The sequence below is a fragment of the Hoplias malabaricus genome, chromosome 1 (genome assembly GCF_029633855.1).
Source record: "Hoplias malabaricus isolate fHopMal1 chromosome 1, fHopMal1.hap1, whole genome shotgun sequence".
NCBI classification, from domain to species: domain Eukaryota; kingdom Metazoa; phylum Chordata; class Actinopteri; order Characiformes; family Erythrinidae; genus Hoplias; species Hoplias malabaricus.
The window spans coordinates 62,840,134-62,858,063 of record NC_089800.1 but is presented as its reverse complement, the minus strand read 5'-3'; the positions used below and the strand labels follow the sequence as shown (position 1 = coordinate 62,858,063).

The following is a 17,930-nucleotide window of genomic DNA, read 5'->3' as shown; positions in this document are numbered from 1 at the left end:
TGCCAGTTGTCGTATGTTTAATAAATCTTGAATAAACTATATAAATGCATCATTGTTGTGTATATTGTAAAGTGGAATATAGATTTCATGTCAGAGAAAATGTGTGAAGAGTGGTCCTTAACGTAGGGCTTGATGTGACTTGATTTTTTTGTCATAAATACATGTACAAACGAAACAGGAAGCTGAACTCTTAAGCTGCAGCAGCTGCAGTAACATGGCCAGAGGAGCGAAAGTTGATAACTAGCATTCGCGCTGTTGTGACACCAGGTTAGCCGCTGAAGGACAGTTGCTTCGCCTGGGTTCTGTGGAGGACTAGAACCCGCGGGTTCCGCTGCTTCTGTTCTGGGATGTTGTCTTTAGGGAGAATTCGAGTGGCCGCATCTATAGCTGCGGGGCGGTCGTGTATTAATGTTCAATTTACTGTCAGGAGCGTCCATGAAGCCAAAGTCGGACACTTCCACAGAAACATATCGTCCTTTGAGCCTGGAGAAGAGTCGAGCAAAGGTGAAAATAATGTTTACGACGTGATAATATCCGGAGGAGGGATGGTGGGGACCGCTATGGCGTGCTCTCTAGGTGAGTGTCTAATGGCAGTTGCTAACAATGCAGGACCTGGCTGGACCTGGCTTCTTGTTCAGAATTTCCCTGCCACCTTAACTACCAGAGGCGCCTCAATGTCTTTGCCGCGCATTTTAAGGTGGAACGGAAATTCCAGTAGGAAACCGACTTGTTCGTCTCCGAGTCTTTATGTCCGAACAATCCGTTCACGTCTCTAGTTTTGTACAGTTCTACGATTTTGTGCGTGTTAAGAATCTCCCACGATTTGCTTAAGTACAACGTTGTCAAAAGTCCCAGCCATAACGTTAATTTTCCCCTCACTTTTCTCCAACCCAGCCTTCTCCACATGAAGGCGAAGCACTTATTTTGTTTGATGGAAGTATTTAGTTAGGCAGCGAATAACTGCCCTCAACAGTGAAGGCTGCAATTGCGGTTTTGGTGAAACACACTCCCGGGTCTCAGGGTGTAAACGTGCCCAAGATGCAATTAAAATGCACATCTCATGAAAAAAAATTCTCTATCACCACTTCCATGAAATGAGCTCAAGTTCCCTTGACTATCGTTCTTCTAGAAAACCCACTCACGACTGATGTGTGAGCATTCAGTGTCTGATTTTGTATCTACAGGATTTGATCCAAATTTGCAAGGCAGAAAGATTCTTCTGTTGGAAGCAGGACCCAGGAAAGAGATGGACAAAGCACCTGAGATGTTCAGCACAAGAGTCAGCTCAATCAGCCCTGGCTCAGCAACACTCCTGAGTGGTACTTTAGATCTTACATATTATTTCTAAGGCCTTCAGTCTTCGTATTGAACTAATGATTTTGACAGCTATATGATGCATACGGATTTGGTTCAGTGCAGTCTTTAGAACAACATTTCAGTCACTGTACAGAAGTGTACTGTAATCACATGTCGCATTGCTATATAATACAAGTGCATCAGACTTTCACAAAGTTCAGGTGCATAGTGGGGAGACCATTCTTTTAATAATGTTTCTGTCAGCTCTAGGGACTTGGTTGTTGCTATGTACTCTACTTGACTTTGACAATGACTTTACTGTACAATAGCCAGAGAAAACATTTCATTTATTTAATTTAAACTCAGAATAGCCAATTAAGTACAAATGAATTAATTTTTAGGACATTGAGTCAGAAATCTGTCTAAAACTGGACTTAAAAACATTGTTGAAAATATAGAGAAATCAGGAATGCACTAATACAGCCCTGGTTTACCACCACAGCTATGTATCTGAAAGGATCTAGCACATTTAAGCAGCTGCTACTGAGAGACGGCAATTCACCATAAGTAGAAACAAATCAAATAAAGAAACTGAAAATTTGAAGTATTTTTAAGTGCTATTGTGCTGTTTTTCAGATATTTATTCAGATTATCATTAATGTCATTTCATGACGTTATTGTGTATAGTAGATGCAATTTTGAGGACTGACTTGATATTCATATATACAGACAGACAGTCTTGATAAGATTATATATATATGTCTCCTACATGCTAAAATGCAAGTGCAATACCACAGTTACTGAAGCTTGTATGTGAATGAATAACGTTCACACATTTAGACACAAGCAGATTTAATCATGGAAATGCTAAAAAGGCTAACAATAGATAACAGCTTTTTCCTCCTCATAAAACAAAGCAGGATTCTGTTAGCCGCGTGACACATAGAAGTGACGTACTTCAGGATTTTCAATATCTGTGGGACCCTCTCCAGCACAGGAAGAAAGGCTATGTATGATATATAAATATATCAATTTTTCACCTCTGTTTGCATAAGTAATAAACTATAAAGGACACTCTCCGCAAGATGGTGATATTTAAAAATTAAATAATTGTTAAATTGTGACTGAAATGCAAGGAAAAAATGCCGTGCATGTTATGAGAAACATTATTTCTTAGCAGTATCTCAAAAGACAATGTGGAAAAAGGCCACAGATACATTATATTGACAAAAGAATTTGCTCATCTGCCTTCACATGCCTATGAACTTGAGTGACGACATATTCTTAATCCATAGGGTTTAATATGGTGTCGGCCCATCTTTTTGCAGCTATAACAGCTTCAACGCTTCTGGGAAGGCTTTCCACAAGGTTTAGGAGTGTGTTTATGGGAATCTTTAACCGTTCTTCCACGAGAGCATTTGTGAGGTCAGACACTAATGTTGGATGAGAAAGCCTGGCTTGCAATCTCCATTCTAATTCATCCCAAATGTGTTCTCTTGGATTGAGGCCAGGACTCTGCAGGCCAGTCAAGTTGTTCCACACCCAACTTGTTCATCCCTGTCTTTATGGACCTTGCTTTGTGCACTGGTGCACAGTTATGTTGGAACAGGAAGGGGGCAATCCCAAATCCACAATCTCTTTTGATATACTTGAAGCATTAAGAATGCCTTTAAATGGAACTTAGGGGCCAAGCCAAACTCCTCAAAAACAACACCACACCATAATCTCCCCTCCACAAAATTTTACACTTGGCACAGTGCACTCAGACAAGTAACATTCTCCTGGCAACCCAGACTTGTTCATTGGAATGCCAGACAGAGAAGCGAGATTTGTAACTTCAGAGAACGCATATCCACTGAGCTAGAGTCCAGTGGTGGCTTGCTTTTACACCACTACTTCCAACGCTTTGTAGTGCTCTTGGTGATGTAAAGCTTGGGTGCAGAATCTCAGCCATGGAAACCCATTACACAATGTTTCTACATACTGTTCTTAATGTAAATCTAAAGGCCACATGAAGCTTGGAGGTCTGTAGTGATTGACTCTGCAGAAATTTGTGACCCCTGCCCATTATGGGCCTCAGCATCTGCTGACCATCTCACTTGGCTTACCACTTTGTGGCTGAGTTGCTGTCATTCCCAATTGGTACCATTGACAGTTGACTATGGAATTAGTAGCAAGGAAATTTCACGATTGGACTTTTTGCATAGGTGGCATCCTATCATGGTACCACACTGAGAGACACCGATTTCTTTCAGTCTGCATGCCTAGGTGCTTGGTTTTATACAGCTGTGGCCATGGAGGTGATTGGAACAACTGAATTCAATGATTTGGATGGGTGAGTGAATGCTTTTGGCAATAATGTGTATCTATGCAACTGTCTGGATACATTGGCTAATGTATGTTATTGTGTGTTGTGTTATGAGTTTCAGCATTCCTGCTAGAATTTGTAAACTAATTGTTGTCACTGCTGGACTGAGAATGGTCCACCAAACACAAATATTCAGATGAGCTACTGACAAGTGTTAAAAACTCCAGCAGCACTCTGTTGTCTCATACACTCATACTGATTTAACACACTAGAACCCCAACACCACATGAACGTCTCTGCAGCCCTTAGAATGATCCACCGTGCAGATCATACCTGCACCATGGGGGTCCTCACCATTGAAGAACAGTGTAAGATGGGAGCAAACAAAGTATGCAGAACAACAGATGGATAGCAGTCTGTAATTGTATAACAGCAAAGTGCTCCTGTGTGGTCAGTGGAGCTGAGAGAATGGACAGTGAGTTTAGAAACAAGCACATGGTGTTATTGTTAGGTCTGATGGGAGAATCAGTCTAGTTCTGTCTAATTTGTTTTGAGCAAAAAAAGTGCCTTGTTTATAAACATTGAACGGACTAATACAGTACTAAGATTTTTTGTTTTTCTTTTTTAAACAGAGGAAACGTAATTTTAGATTGCTCCACAGCTGTCCATGTGTCATCCTGTAAAAGAATAAATGGCTGATTGTATGATGAAACATAGAAGGCTTCATTTAGAACCAACGCTCTGGTTAATTGAGGGGCATTATCTCAATCTATGGGTACCTGGCAGGGAAAAATACATTTGGTCCAATGATAGCAAAGTTCTTAGAGAGGACGCTCCCTGTCATTAAGACTATTTGCAGCAATGGTTGTGTATAGAAGATCCACCAGGAAGTAGGTCAGTGAATGACCTACTGGCAGCCTTGCACACCGATCATAGCAAAAAATTTGGAGGCATGGCTTCTGTGCCTATTAATTTTGTTCCATTACCATATTCATTTAACTTAGACTGTTTGGGGCAATTTGAGGAAAAATACAGCATGTGGGCAACCTTGTTGGTTCAGTATCTAAACAAGAACCAGGTTTAGCAGGACCTTCCAAAAATATCTGGAAACACTAAGTGCATTATGGGATTGTAGTGAGGTTTCTAAAAATGTTCTTGTAAGTTATATATAACCTCGTGTCTTCAGTTTTCATTCGAGCCCTGTGACTGCTTTTTACATTATGTGAAATATTCAAGGTGAATATACCAATAAAAAGTCATCTAACTTGGAATAAAAGAACACTTTTGCGTTACTGTTTTTAAAAGTAAATAAAATGTGTCCACTACAAATGTATCATTCTGTTTTAAATCTATTTTTAATCATGTGTAAATAATTGGTGTAATAATTTCAAACATAATTTCACATTTGCCTTCATCCTTTGACCTATAAAGTTTGTACATTCTTTTGGTCTTTTATTCCTCTTTTTAATTAGAGTCAGAACTCCTTAGCTTGTAATGAATAGAATCCTTAATGAATGGCAACTATGTATGAGTGAGAGTAAGCAGCAGCAAAGCCTAATTATTCTGTTTATCTCTTTGTATTATCTCTAATACAGTGATTAAGCTTCTATTATTTTATTGAAACAGGTCTTGGCGCTTGGGATCACATTGTCAATCTGAGATGCAAACCCTATCAGAAAATGCAGGTTAGTATACAATACAATATTAAATAATATACAGACAATAAAGTGTAATACAAAATGACTGTCATTAAATTTATGTTCAGGAAATCATTGTTTTATGTTAACGCATTTTTATGCTCCATAGGCTGAGGGAGAAAAAGCCTTTCTTATCTGCACTGGGTGGGTCAGCATTGCAGGTTTCTTTCTGGTCCAAACTACTTTTATGTCTTGTAACAAACTACACAACCAAATAGTAAACAAGCAATGTGGAACTAAGGGGTCAAACTTTAAGATGATCTTCCTGTAACATTTAAATAGAAAAAAGTAAGGCTTAATTTAAAAGAGAGAGATGCCAATTTTCAAAAACATATCATTAAAACAATAAAAATGCTAAATAGGTTTCATTATTTCAAATTTAAACTCCTACATTTGCAAAGGTATGGAACAGAGTTTTTCTGGAAGTCATATTTTGCTTTGTCTATTGTGCAAGTCCCAAAAAATGTAAAAAGCCAGCTAAGAAATAAGGCTTTAAACGTCATCATTCAGAACACAAGAAGTTAATTTGGAAAGCAAAAATATAAAATACAGAGTTGTGTTTAGTATGTATGTATGAGGATGTGAGATATGTTGCCTTCAATCTCCACAGCAGATTGAAATAACCTATTTCTCACATCTACTAATTAGGAGAAATTGTGGGAAAACAGGAGTTCGAGATTGTCCGCAGCAAAGGACCCTTGGTTTGTGCTCTGTGGTAGAAATGTGGGTCCACCTCATAAGAAGTGGAAATTTTCTTAAGCCAAAAGAAATCCTGTGGTTTTTGGGCAAGTTAAAAGATGTCATCAGAGGTTGCCGTGTGGAGATCCCTCACCCCTATACCTTTTTTTCTACACTTTTTTGTGTTGAATATGGTTTTATATTCAGACAAGGGAAAAAATGCAATGAATTGAGGCCGACCTAACATGGATCCCTCTCATTCTTCCATTAAGTGGTTAGAGACCAAACACCAAATAAGTTGGTAACTACAACATACAAAAAAGAATATTTTAAAGGCATTTTGGAGGTTCCCTTTAGAGGTATCAGACAGCGTTTTCTTTCCAAAGTGGTCTGTCTGTACCTTTTCAAGTATCTCTGTAGCAAAAATAGCTGCATTAAAAGGCTCATTTTTGGCATTTTTAATTTGGCAGTGACTAAAAGTACATAGCAACACACAGCAACATGAAACCTCTCAACAATTGTGTTTTTCCTATGTGTAAAATTGTAATTCTGGGTTTGGTCACGTTTTAAATCTTCCACCCAACCATGTATCAAAAAAGTGCAAACCCACCCCTGTTAGTGGTTTCAGTATGGGCACATCCCAAGCGCTTTATGACCGAAAAGATAAAAAAGCCTTTGCATTTTGTTGCCCATGGACTGGATTGCTTGCATGGTAACCATTCGGTCTGTCTTAAGAAAAACAGCTGCGTCAACAATGTCAACTGTGTCATGCTCTTGTGTTAAAGTAAATCTAATATTTTACTCACTGAAAAGCAGTCCACCCTAGATACTGGCCTCAAACAAAGAACAGAAAATTTTAGCTTGACAGTAATGTTCACATATTTCTTATTTATTGTTTTACAAACTTGAAACACAAGCGTAAATCTACATAAAGAATGGTATTACATATTTCTCTATTGGATTTTTTTTTCAAGACAAGTTAACCATGCAACCCCAATGGGTGAAGCCAGACTTTCTGAAGCCAGACTGATGTTTGGTTGGTGTTTTTGGTCCAACATTAGGCCATAGTTGAATATCTTTGATGTGTTCTAGTTCGAAGTATTCTGTGCTCTTAGAAGTCCAGAAATAGGAGCTGCGTAGTGCGCCTAAGGATAGAGTTGTGAACCACAGCAGTAATTGGCCCTTTGCTTTAGGTTTGGGATGCCTGTTCAGATGCCCTAATTACATTTGATAAGGAGAATCTGCTGGACGAGATGGCGTACGTCGTAGAGAACGATGTCATCGTGGCCGCCCTGACCAAGCAGCTGCAGACGCTCTCTGGTAACTCCCTATTTTTGATGTTTGATTAATTATCAAGTAATTTATGTGTTTGTTTTGGTACTCTGGATTTACATTATGAACAGTTAAGCTGTGGGTTTTGATTAAAGCAAAAAACTGAACCGTGAGATTAAAATCTGTGTTTGGTCAGCATCATGTACAAACTGAGTAAACATTGGTTTTCTGGAACTTAAAAAACTGTGAGTTGTGGTTCCTGCTACTGTGCAACCTTCAGTTTTCCACTAACAACATGGTACTATTCATTATTTACTGCTGTTTTTCTTCTTATATTGGGAGCTTCCTATGGTGCTTAATGGGCCTGAAGCCTGCAGTGTACTCAGTTGGTTCTACAGCTGCCCTGGCACATGTCACCACAAGTTTTTCCTTCCTGTCCAGTTTGTTTACATGTACTTTTTCCTTTTAAAACGTTTTTTGCTTTTCTTAAAAGTCCTAGCCTCTTTTGATGAGCCCATGTTTTCACTGCTATTTCAATCATGCAGCACATTTCTGCTGTTTGGAATTAGTTTCCATAAGGTTGTGGTGCCATGTGCAGACACGTGCAGTGGTCTATTGACCCATTTGACAAACCACATTTTTGCACTGTGGCATCTCAAAGGCACTGGGCACTGAAGTGCTGACAGTATTTAGCTGTAACAAATTGTTGTTATAATCAGCCAATCTGCTCTCAGGCCACCTCTGCAAATATAGTTTTGTCCTTTAAAAATAAATAAATAAATAAAAGGCAACATCCTTTTAAAACGGAAAATAAGAAAAAAGAAAATTTTACCCACCATAAATGTGGCAGCACATGTTGATTCACATGCAAGTTGAGCTTTCTTTTCTCAGTCACACCCCCCCCCCCTTCTGTTTGGCTTCTGCTTCTGTTACTACTGTAGAACTGCTCAGATATTGTGAGCTGGAATTTGGCAGTGCTTGTGCTTTTGCAGTCAGCTGAAGTAGCCAATATTTGTCAATTTGTATACAAGGACTAACATTCAATTATGTGGAGTGAATGGTCTGCAGATGAGGGCATAATTCTGAATCCTTTCATGTGTTGGGATACTGACCACCAGTGATTCTAAGAAAAGTGGATTTGTTCCTTAATTTTTTGCTGTTGAGTGTCTTTATGACATGTGTAGATAAACACGATTAGCCAGTGCAGTGTGGCTTGCAAATCTAATTAAGAAAATTGTCAGTGTGAACTTGGCCTTGCCAGAGGAATTATAAATCTTATTCTTTCAAACCTTCTGAGAGGAAATGGGGAACAAAGAACATTTTCAAGTTAAAGACATAGTTCAGATTTATACAATTTACGCAAAATGTAGTCGAATACCAAAGACGTCCGTTCAATGTCTGTAACTGCTTATCCAGTTCGCAGTGGGTCCGGAGCCTACCTGGAATCACCGGGCCCAAGGCAGGAAAACACATTGGAGGGGGGCACCAGTCCTTCACAGGGCGACACACACACGCTCACAACTAGTGACACTTTTGAGTGTCCAATTCGGACACGGGAAGAACACACCAAACTCCTCACAGTCACCCGGAGCGGGTCCCTGGGGCTGTGTGACTGTGACACTACCTGCTGTGCCACCGTACCGCCCATACCAAAGACATGTCTGGAGTCATTTACTTGTTGAAGCCTAGTAATAATCAATACAAGCATGTAAAAAAAAAAATAATAAAAAAGTAAGACTCGCTCCAATGTGCCTTCTTTTTATGTTTCTTCTAGATCAAGTTGAAGTGAAATACAGAACAAGAGTGGTAAAGTATACCTGGCCCAGACCTTATCAGGTGGCTGATTCCATCCCCTGGGTGCAAGTGACCTTAGCCAGTGGACAGATCTTGCAAACCAAACTTCTGGTGAGAATAATATAGTCTGTGTGTGATTCATTTTGTATTATATAAGAACGTTATGAAAGGGTTTTGTGTAATGTACTAGGCTGCCCGCTGTTTCAGATCGGGGCTGATGGACCCAACTCCATGGTGCGGAGGGAGGCAGGGATCCCCACTGTCAATTGGAATTATGACCAGTCTGCTGTTGTAGCGGTTTTGCATTTATCGGAGGTATGAATAGAGATATAATCAAAATTTTACTGGCATCTATGTCACCACTGTGTATGATTGTTGGCACTTAACCAAGAGTTTAATCGTTTCAAAGTTAACATTACTTTCCTCTCTTGTTTTTTGTTTCTCATATCTTCAGCCCACTGAAAACAACGTGGCATGGCAGAGGTTCCTCCCAACTGGACCCATTGCAATGCTTCCGGTAAGCTGTCACTGACTGTGGAAGAGTATTGACACTTGAGGCCAGTCAGCTGCAAAATGAAACTGTAGCTAAATGTTGTCAGCCAAGATACTTTTTTTTTTTTTTTTTGTAAATTTGCTGCCTAAATATTGTTCTGGCGTGCTAATTCTAATGTAACTAACCAGTACTGGAAGATTACAGTACGTTTATTTTCATTGTAAATATTGTATCTAAATCATCACACATTTGCTTCAAACTATGTTAGGTTATTGAGTAATCTCAACTACATTGGTTTTATTTTCAATATGCATTATCTGTCTATATATAATTACTTATATACATTGATCAGCCACAACATTACAACCTGTGAAGTGTAAAATGAACAGTATTGATTATCATGTTGCAATAGCAATTATAAAGGAGAGTGATATATTAGGTAGCATGTAAATAATCAAGTTCATGTGTTAAAGCTTCCCCAAAATGCCAATTTTGTTTTTGTTATTCAGCAGTCAATACCTACCAAGGTGGTCCAAGAAAGGAAAACTGGTGATATGGTCATGGGCACGCAAAGTCCATTGATGTGTATAGGGATCATAGGCTAGCCCATATAGTCAAATCCCATCGAAAATATACTGTAGAAAAACGTAGAACACACAGTGCATCCCAGTTTGCTGTGTGTTGGGCTGCATACTAGTCAGAATGCTCTTGCTGATATGTCAAAAGTGCCTGCATTAGGCATGTAAACACTCTTCTCCCACATCAAGCCACATTCAATGTGGCTTGGCATATAAAATACTTTTGGGGCAAAGGGAAAATATTTGGATTGTGGTCCAGCTATAACTAAAAGTGACATTATGGAAACTATATATTCATTAATATTTGCTTTCTTTAAAAATGATTTTTGTTTAACTATAGGTGCATTTGTGTGTTGTGCTTAGTTGTCCAATACAGAGAGCTCCCTTGTCTGGTCTACCAGTAACCAGCATGCGGAGGAGCTCCTGCAGATGGATGAGGAGAGCTTTGTGGATGCCATCAACTCTGCATTTGTAAGTCAACACAATCTGCTCTTCTATGAAATTTGGTAGTGTGACCAAACAAATGGAATGTGGTTTTTGGAGCCAATTCAATTACAAATCAAGTAACGTGGAGGAAGCACCTCTTCCCCATCCTCCTCCTGAAGCTGGTTTCAGTGGGTCTGATTGGGGAAGATTAACTAAAATGGTGACATGGACCACCACAAAGCAGGTATGATTTGGGTGGTAGATAAATCTCAGCGCTACGGTGACACTGACGTGGTGATGATGTGTTAATGTGTGTTGTGCTGTTATGAGGTGGGTCAGAACAGCAGTGCTGCATGAGTTTTTGAACACTGTGTCTACTGTTAGACACACCTGCCTTGTTGGTCCAACTTGTAGAGGACAAACAGGACTGTGTTGACTGGATGTTTTTAGTTGGTGGATTATTCTCTGTCCAGCAGTGACGCAGAGGACTTTGAAAACTCCAGCAGCACTACTGTGTCTGATCCACTTGTACCAGCACAACACACATTAACGCATCACAGCCATGTCAGTGTCACTGCAGCACTGGGAATGATCCACCACCCAAATTATACCTGCTTTCTGATGGTCCTTTGGGGGTCTGATGAAGAGAAGGGTGAAATGGAGATAGAAAAGTATGCAGAGAAACTGGTAAGCTACAGTCTGTAATTGTAGTACTACAAAGCGTTCTTGTATGGTCAGTGGAGCTGAGGAACATCTACCTTGTATCTACATTCACTGTCCATTTTAACAAAATGTTTGGCATGGAGACACTTCATTGAGGCTCAACACTTTTGACATGACCTTCACTCAGACACATACCTCACAGGGTTTTATATGTTGAAGGCCAACAAAACCCCTGTTCCCAAGCTGGCTATTTTTACTGAGGCTGCTGGTCACAGGCCTGGAAGTTTGAGTCATGCTTGCCCTCATGACTGGTTTGCTAATTAAACCCAAGCTTTACCAGCGTTGTTCATTATTGCATGGAATGTTTTGTGTTTTTTTTTATTCACACCAAACATTCAATATTGTGGTGTGGTCGGCAACTTATTTTTATAGAAAAAAACATATCACCCTTTTGAATGTGCGTTGTTTAGTCCCATGTATTCTGTTACCTCTTGACCCAGTATTCTTTAGAAGGAAGCATTCATCAAAATATTAATTTACACTATATAACCAAAAGGTTGTAGACACCTCTTCTAGACTGATTCTGTTACAGTAAGATAGACTCATTGTTCAGCTATGCATCCTTCAATAAAAAACAAAGCCACACACAAACATAAGGTTACCATGCCTAACACCAAGCGTTATCCAACATCAAGAGTGCAACAAAATTCCCAAGTGTAGAGCAAAGGAATTGTGTTCTATACAGTTACTGAGTGCAATACAATATATCAAGTACTGCTCTCCTCTCGATGTAGAATGGGCAGTCCTAAAAGTGGGTAATGCTTATGTCACCATTACCCTGACCAATCACGTTGCTACCGTAGCCAAGCCTCCTCTCTGAGTCAAAGAGACTGGTGAGCTGGTAAACAAGCTAGCTGCTAGTTATCCAGCTATTTACCAAGCTATGGGGAGGGAATGAAAGACATAAACAGAAAAAACAACACAAAACAATATAGAATACAGAACGAGCCTGCATGAATTAATCTGAGTACAGCAGAGATGGCAGCAACACTCAGCTGGCGTATAAATGGAAGTTATCAGACACACTTGGCTGGCGCGCAGAGCAGAGTAACGGTGAGGAAGGCAGACCCACTCTGTCGGCAGTACAGTGAAGATAGCGGCTTAACTGGGCCGGCTTGTACAGCAAAGTAACAGCGGGATTAAAAGCCTAACTCGTACAGCAGAGTAGCAGCGGCAGAAAGCACCAATTTGGAGACACTCACAAGGTAGTCACATTGAGATCAAAAATTACATTTACAAGTGCGCCCTGGCCATGACAGCAGCACATAAACATAGAGACCTGTTTACAGATTAAAACGTCAGACAAGTATGAAGGAAGCTAACCAACAATTGCTTTGTACACAGAAATAACCCAATGTATTTGATGTCATCCTGTAAGTGGAACCCAGCTAGTCATTTAATAATTAACAGTGATGAGTTAAACAACGGACACGTTGTAAATCTCAATGCAGAATGATAAGCAATCCAATAAATGCAGTGTTCTCTTTGGAGCATGTCTATATGAATTATTCCCTTGATCTAAGGTGGCCAACTAAGTAGCTTGGGCTAATAAATAAAATGATGATATTGGTTTCATCACATACTTTTTTTTTTTTTTTTTTTCTCTTTAGTGGAGTAATGAGAACCAGACAGAGCTGGTGGAGGCTGCTGGCTCTTTTTTTCGCACTGCTCTGTCCATCCTGATGCCCAACGGTACCTCCACCCGCCAACTTCCACCCAGCGTGGCAGGCATTGGTCCAAAAAGCCGGGTCATGTTCCCTCTAGGCATGGGCCATGCTTCTGAGTACATTCGCCACAGAGTGGCCCTAATTGGGTATGTTTATCTGCAGCTTTTTTGGGCACCAGTTGGTGGTTTTGCAAGCCATGTGGATTTTTTTTTCTCAATCTATTTATTTTTACTGTATAGGCACTTAGCATTCTAAATTTGTAGAGCTAAAGCAAATTCAGTGATTATAATCATACACAAGATGAAATGTAAAATATCCTATGCCAATCCATTAGAGTTTCACATAGGGCCCACCCCACCCCCTTCCTACCAGCAGCCACATAATTTCTATTGTTCCAATCCTACAGCTACACCCTAAGTTTGCTGTGGCCATTTATGATCTGATCAACAGCCAGCTACCCTTAACATCTACGGTTACTCATTGAGTACCCAAACCACCCACTGCACCACTTGCTCTGGTCATCAGGTAGGCACCTCCCCTCCTCAGTGTTTCATTGAATTAAGCCCATGACACCTCCAGAAGGCTCAACAGTGAAGTCTGGCATCTCAGACCCACCCCCCTCCAAGCTAGCTTTACAGTCCTACCTTACCCTTAACCATCAACCCACACTGGCCTCTATGGAAGCAAATCTGTCTCATCAGACTTTGAAATATTACCACCTTTGAATTTGTAGCACTGAAATTATGCATCTGAATTTTGTTTTTCTTCAGATTTCCACCTCTGAATATTTTGCTTTGCAATTATGCATCTGAATATAATTGCTCTTGAATTGAACTTGTGAATTTTCAAGAACATGTTTTCACTGTTATTATTCAAGGTTAATGAATAATTCAGATATTAAAATTCAGATATTAAAAAAATCAAGCTTAAAAAATTTAAACAATACATTTCGAAGTTGCTCAAATTCTGTAGACGAAATTCAGACGCCAAAATACGTTTATTTTCATTGTAAATATTGTATCTAAATCATCACACATCCGGGATACAAAGGATGAGCAATCGATTCATTAGGATTTTCTCTTTCACCTTAAATGCTGCACTAGTTGCATTCTGTCGCCGCTAGATGGCGAAATACGAACACAACTTCCATCCGCGTATATTATCTCTTTATTTTCAGTGTTTCAAAAATCTGAAAGGCTCATTAAAGACACAACATAACAGACTATTGATGTCCTGAAGATGAAGAAATTTTAAATTTCTCAACTAAACACAATTGTATGCATTCATGATTTATGCTATTTTTGGTGGAGCTGATTGGTTGTATTTAAGTGTGTCATACGAGCAATAAGTAAAACCTGGTTAGATTATTCCTAACATTTACTTTCTCATTTATTTATTTATTTTTGTTTTCTTTTTTCAGGGATGCTGCACACAGGGTGCATCCTTTAGCAGGCCAGGGTGCCAATCTAGGCTTTGGGGATGTGGCTAGTCTGACACAGGTTCTAAGCCAAGCAGCATTTAACGGAAAGGACCTTGGTAAGTCGTTTCCATGCCGGATAAATGTGTCTGTGTACACTCATTTTCTTATTTGTCTTATATTCATAGATTCAAATATTGTTTTTTATTTAATAAACATAAGTAAACAGCAAATGTTGTATTTGCCATTGAGAAATGACTGCCAGGCAGATTTTCTCTGTCCATTCCTTCAGACTCTGAAACAGAGGTCTTCAGATCTAAACTGTGAATCCAGTGTCTGCTTCTGGAATTTGTCATCACTGTTCTGACTGCTCTGCATGACCTAAAGGTCCAATCAGTTAGAGCAACAGTTCTGTGTAACCCTGTGAAATTACAAAGCCAGAAATTAGATTCATAGACTGGAACAGAAGAATACTGCATTAGAGTTAACCTTTGTGTTCTGTCTCAGCAAAAATGCGGAGTGGGTATTGGTAATCACTGCATGGGGGACAAGCAGAAAAATGCATTAAGAACCTATTATTTATATTCCATCAAGAGTAACCATGTCACATTAAATGACCATGAAATTTCAAGGCTCTGGTTGATGTGTGGTCAGAAGTTCCACTCATCTGTCCTTTTCCATTTCTCAAACTATAAAAAAAATTCAAAAATCTTAATTATATACAGAGCCTTCTTGGTCATTTTACAACATTTGCTTTGCTACTCTGCCTAATTATGTATGTACATTACTTTTCAATTTTAATGGAAATCTTGGTATCTGTGTCGAGAAGAGTACACAATGCAAGGTACTGTGTATGAGCATTACAGGCTAAGTGGCATTTAGGCTTTAAGGAGACTGATGAACAGGTTTTGAATCTTTTGTAACCTCTATGCTGTATATCATTTGCAAAAGTCCTTTGCTCTAAAGCTGTGACATTGATCTTCAGGAGCAATGCAACACCTTTTGGAATATGAGACTGAGCGGCAGCGACACAATCTGCCAATGATGGCAGCTATTGACCTCATGAAGAGGCTTTACTCCACCAATGCTGCACCCATGGTGCTGCTCAGAACCTTGGGCTTGCAAGCCACCAATTCACTGCCACCCCTCAAGGTAAGTCAGAAATTGCCGCTTCCATCTACTTGCTAGTAACTCCCAAACACACAGTGCTACCAAGCTGGGAGAGTGAAAGCTAGCATACACTCCCTCCAAGACACGTGAAGCTACCAATTATTTTCAGATTGTAACTTATACAAAGCTATTAGCGCAACACTCTTGGAGAAGAACATTAACTCTCCAGTTCTCTTAACAGATGCTCACTTGGTTAGCTTTGCACTAAGTGCTGGGGAAGACAGAAGGCCAGCCTAGCCAACCAGCGAGAGACCAGCCGTGATCTACTGAACTTATGCCTCCCTGTAGAACCATCTTTGGATTTCCCAGTTATGGCGGCTACACTCAGACTTTTGTGTTACTTGGAAGAACAGTAAATAGGTTTTTTTTTTTTTTCAGTTGAGTGCGGTATTGTCAGTTTATTTGGAAGTTAATACATTGGGTCTGTCCCAAAACCTAGTGAGCTGTCTCAGTAATGAGCATAGTGTGTGAGCTTCCAACACGTAGGCAGTCCCAATTCTTAGATACCCCATTATTCTGTTTACTGAAATATCTTAATCTGGACAAATTTTAAGGCAGCCTCAAACCCTTCCTCAGCCGCGAAGGCAATCCTATGATGCAAGCACGACTCCCATCTATTTCTCTTCTTCCAGAGCAAAAAAAATTAAACCAATAAAAACAGGAAGACGTTAATCCGTAGCGTTGGAGGCAAAGCTAGCTGCTGAGGTTTGTAAACACCTGCCACGTGCAGTGGGCAGAAACAAGCCGTAATGATATCGTTCTCTAACTAGAGATTCTCATTAATCTGCCTCATCAGGACAGATGATCGTTAGAACGCTGCCTATGTTGTCAGTGCCTACTTAGACAGCTCACTAAGTTTTGGGACAGACATATTGTCCCTATAAATCTAGTGCAACTTTCAGTATCCTTCTGTGGTGGATTTAAAAGCAAAGTCCCTCTTTCAAAACAGGTCCTCATATTTTTCAGTTTGATTTCTGCCTCCTCTCGCCTCCCAATTTTACTCCATCTTTTGAATTTTGCTCCTCTAAAATCTCCTTTCTCTCTAAACCCATCTTCCAACTTGTCCTCTGATTACATGCCTTTATAAGTTGAACTGTGCCTGTAATTTACATGGTCAGGAGCTAGTACTGCTAAGTTTAGCCCCAAATTTACTGTTACCGAAAGTGTGTGGGTGGAGTTGCAAGGTTGCACACAAGCGATGTTGTCCTGTGTTTTCACACTCCTTTTATTACAGGCCGCTGAACCAGCTTCATTCCTTTACTAAGTGATCTTGACCAGTGAGACCATAATATGTCACAAAGGATTCTCCCAGAAAGCTAAAAGGCTTCCTCGGTAGATGCTAAGACCATTAAGCCAGTTGAATGTAGGGTTGTGACAAAGAGAATATGTACTTTTCCCTTGTGGATCAAAGGAGGAAATGGGCATTTCGTTCAGTTTTTTGAATTGTATGTGCAGTTGCAGCTAAGGAAATGCTGACCAAAGATTAATTACATGTTTTCTCTCTTGTGCCCACAGGAGCAGATTATTGCATATGCCAGCAAGTAAAAGACTTTGCACACAAGCAGCTCTGCAATGGGTCTACACTATGGCATAGTGAATTTTATTGTAATGTATAATTGTAAATTAATAAATTGTATTTTAATTTCTGCATTTGTGTAAGCTTTTTAATTATGTCTGCTAGCACTAATCAAAACACCCTTAATCAAAATTATTACTTTTTTTTAGATGAGGTATAGCCCTGGGGTGAGGATATTGTTAGTTGAATGTTGAAAAACCGGATCCAAATGGGCTTGTTGTGTTCTTGAATTGTATATTCATGCAGATCTGGGACATATGATGATTTGCAAAAAAAAATGATGTTTTTGTATGTAAATTATTTTCTAAATCTAAACAGGTTTTAAAATTCTCTGACTTCATCTAAGTTACAAACCAATTATGCCCAAGTGTGGGATTAAAAGATTCCTATTCACAGTATAATCTTGTATAAGCAGTTCTCAAGAAATGTCTGCCTGGTGTCTTTTGAAAGTGACAAAAAGGAACCCAAGGATTCCTAGACACAACATTCTAAGCCTCCTCCAGAATTTAAGTCTTTGCCCAGCGATTCACAACATTTATAACTTATTTAAACCATAGGATGTTTGATATGAGATCAGTGGCTTGAGAAAAGTTGGATTAACTGCCGTTCTTTAACTGCATAACCCTAGCCTTGAAGCACCTTGTTATAAATGTATTATTACAGATCATATAGTCTACAATGGAAGTTGTTGTTTTTATTTATAGTTTTGCAATTATGTTCATATCAAAATGGCTCACCATTAAATAGATTCACAATATTTTCTTAATAAATGAAGTGTGTCACTTTTAATGTGATGAAGTGATTTTTAAGAAATTCAAAAGGGCTCTGCAATGAG

The 17,930-nt window shown here is 39.4% G+C and overlaps 1 protein-coding gene across 3 annotated transcripts; it reads left to right on the top strand.

The window, feature by feature from the left end:
* The first annotated feature begins 149 nt into the window (after nucleotides 1-149).
* On the top strand, nucleotides 150-17,829 carry coq6 (coenzyme Q6 monooxygenase). Of its 3 annotated transcripts, XR_010802568.1 has the most exons (13): nucleotides 150-576; nucleotides 1,185-1,319; nucleotides 5,231-5,289; nucleotides 7,173-7,299; nucleotides 9,026-9,156; nucleotides 9,253-9,360; nucleotides 9,500-9,562; nucleotides 10,480-10,587; nucleotides 12,876-13,078; nucleotides 14,353-14,468; nucleotides 15,335-15,501; nucleotides 15,701-15,871; nucleotides 17,035-17,829. XR_010802568.1 is itself a non-coding variant. In XM_066670213.1 (12 exons), exons 1-12 carry the CDS (start codon nucleotides 348-350, stop codon nucleotides 17,062-17,064), a joined length of 1,476 nt encoding a protein of 491 aa, XP_066526310.1. In that variant the 5' UTR covers nucleotides 152-347; the 3' UTR covers nucleotides 17,065-17,829. The 3 variants fall into 3 exon arrangements, 2 of the variants coding, with proteins under 2 accessions (XP_066526310.1, XP_066526323.1); XM_066670213.1 differs by lacking the exon at nucleotides 15,701-15,871 and having other exon boundaries at nucleotides 152-576; XM_066670226.1 differs by lacking the exons at nucleotides 150-576; nucleotides 1,185-1,319; nucleotides 5,231-5,289; nucleotides 15,701-15,871 and adding an exon at nucleotides 5,427-5,445.
* Nucleotides 17,830-17,930: the final 101 nt, after the last annotated feature.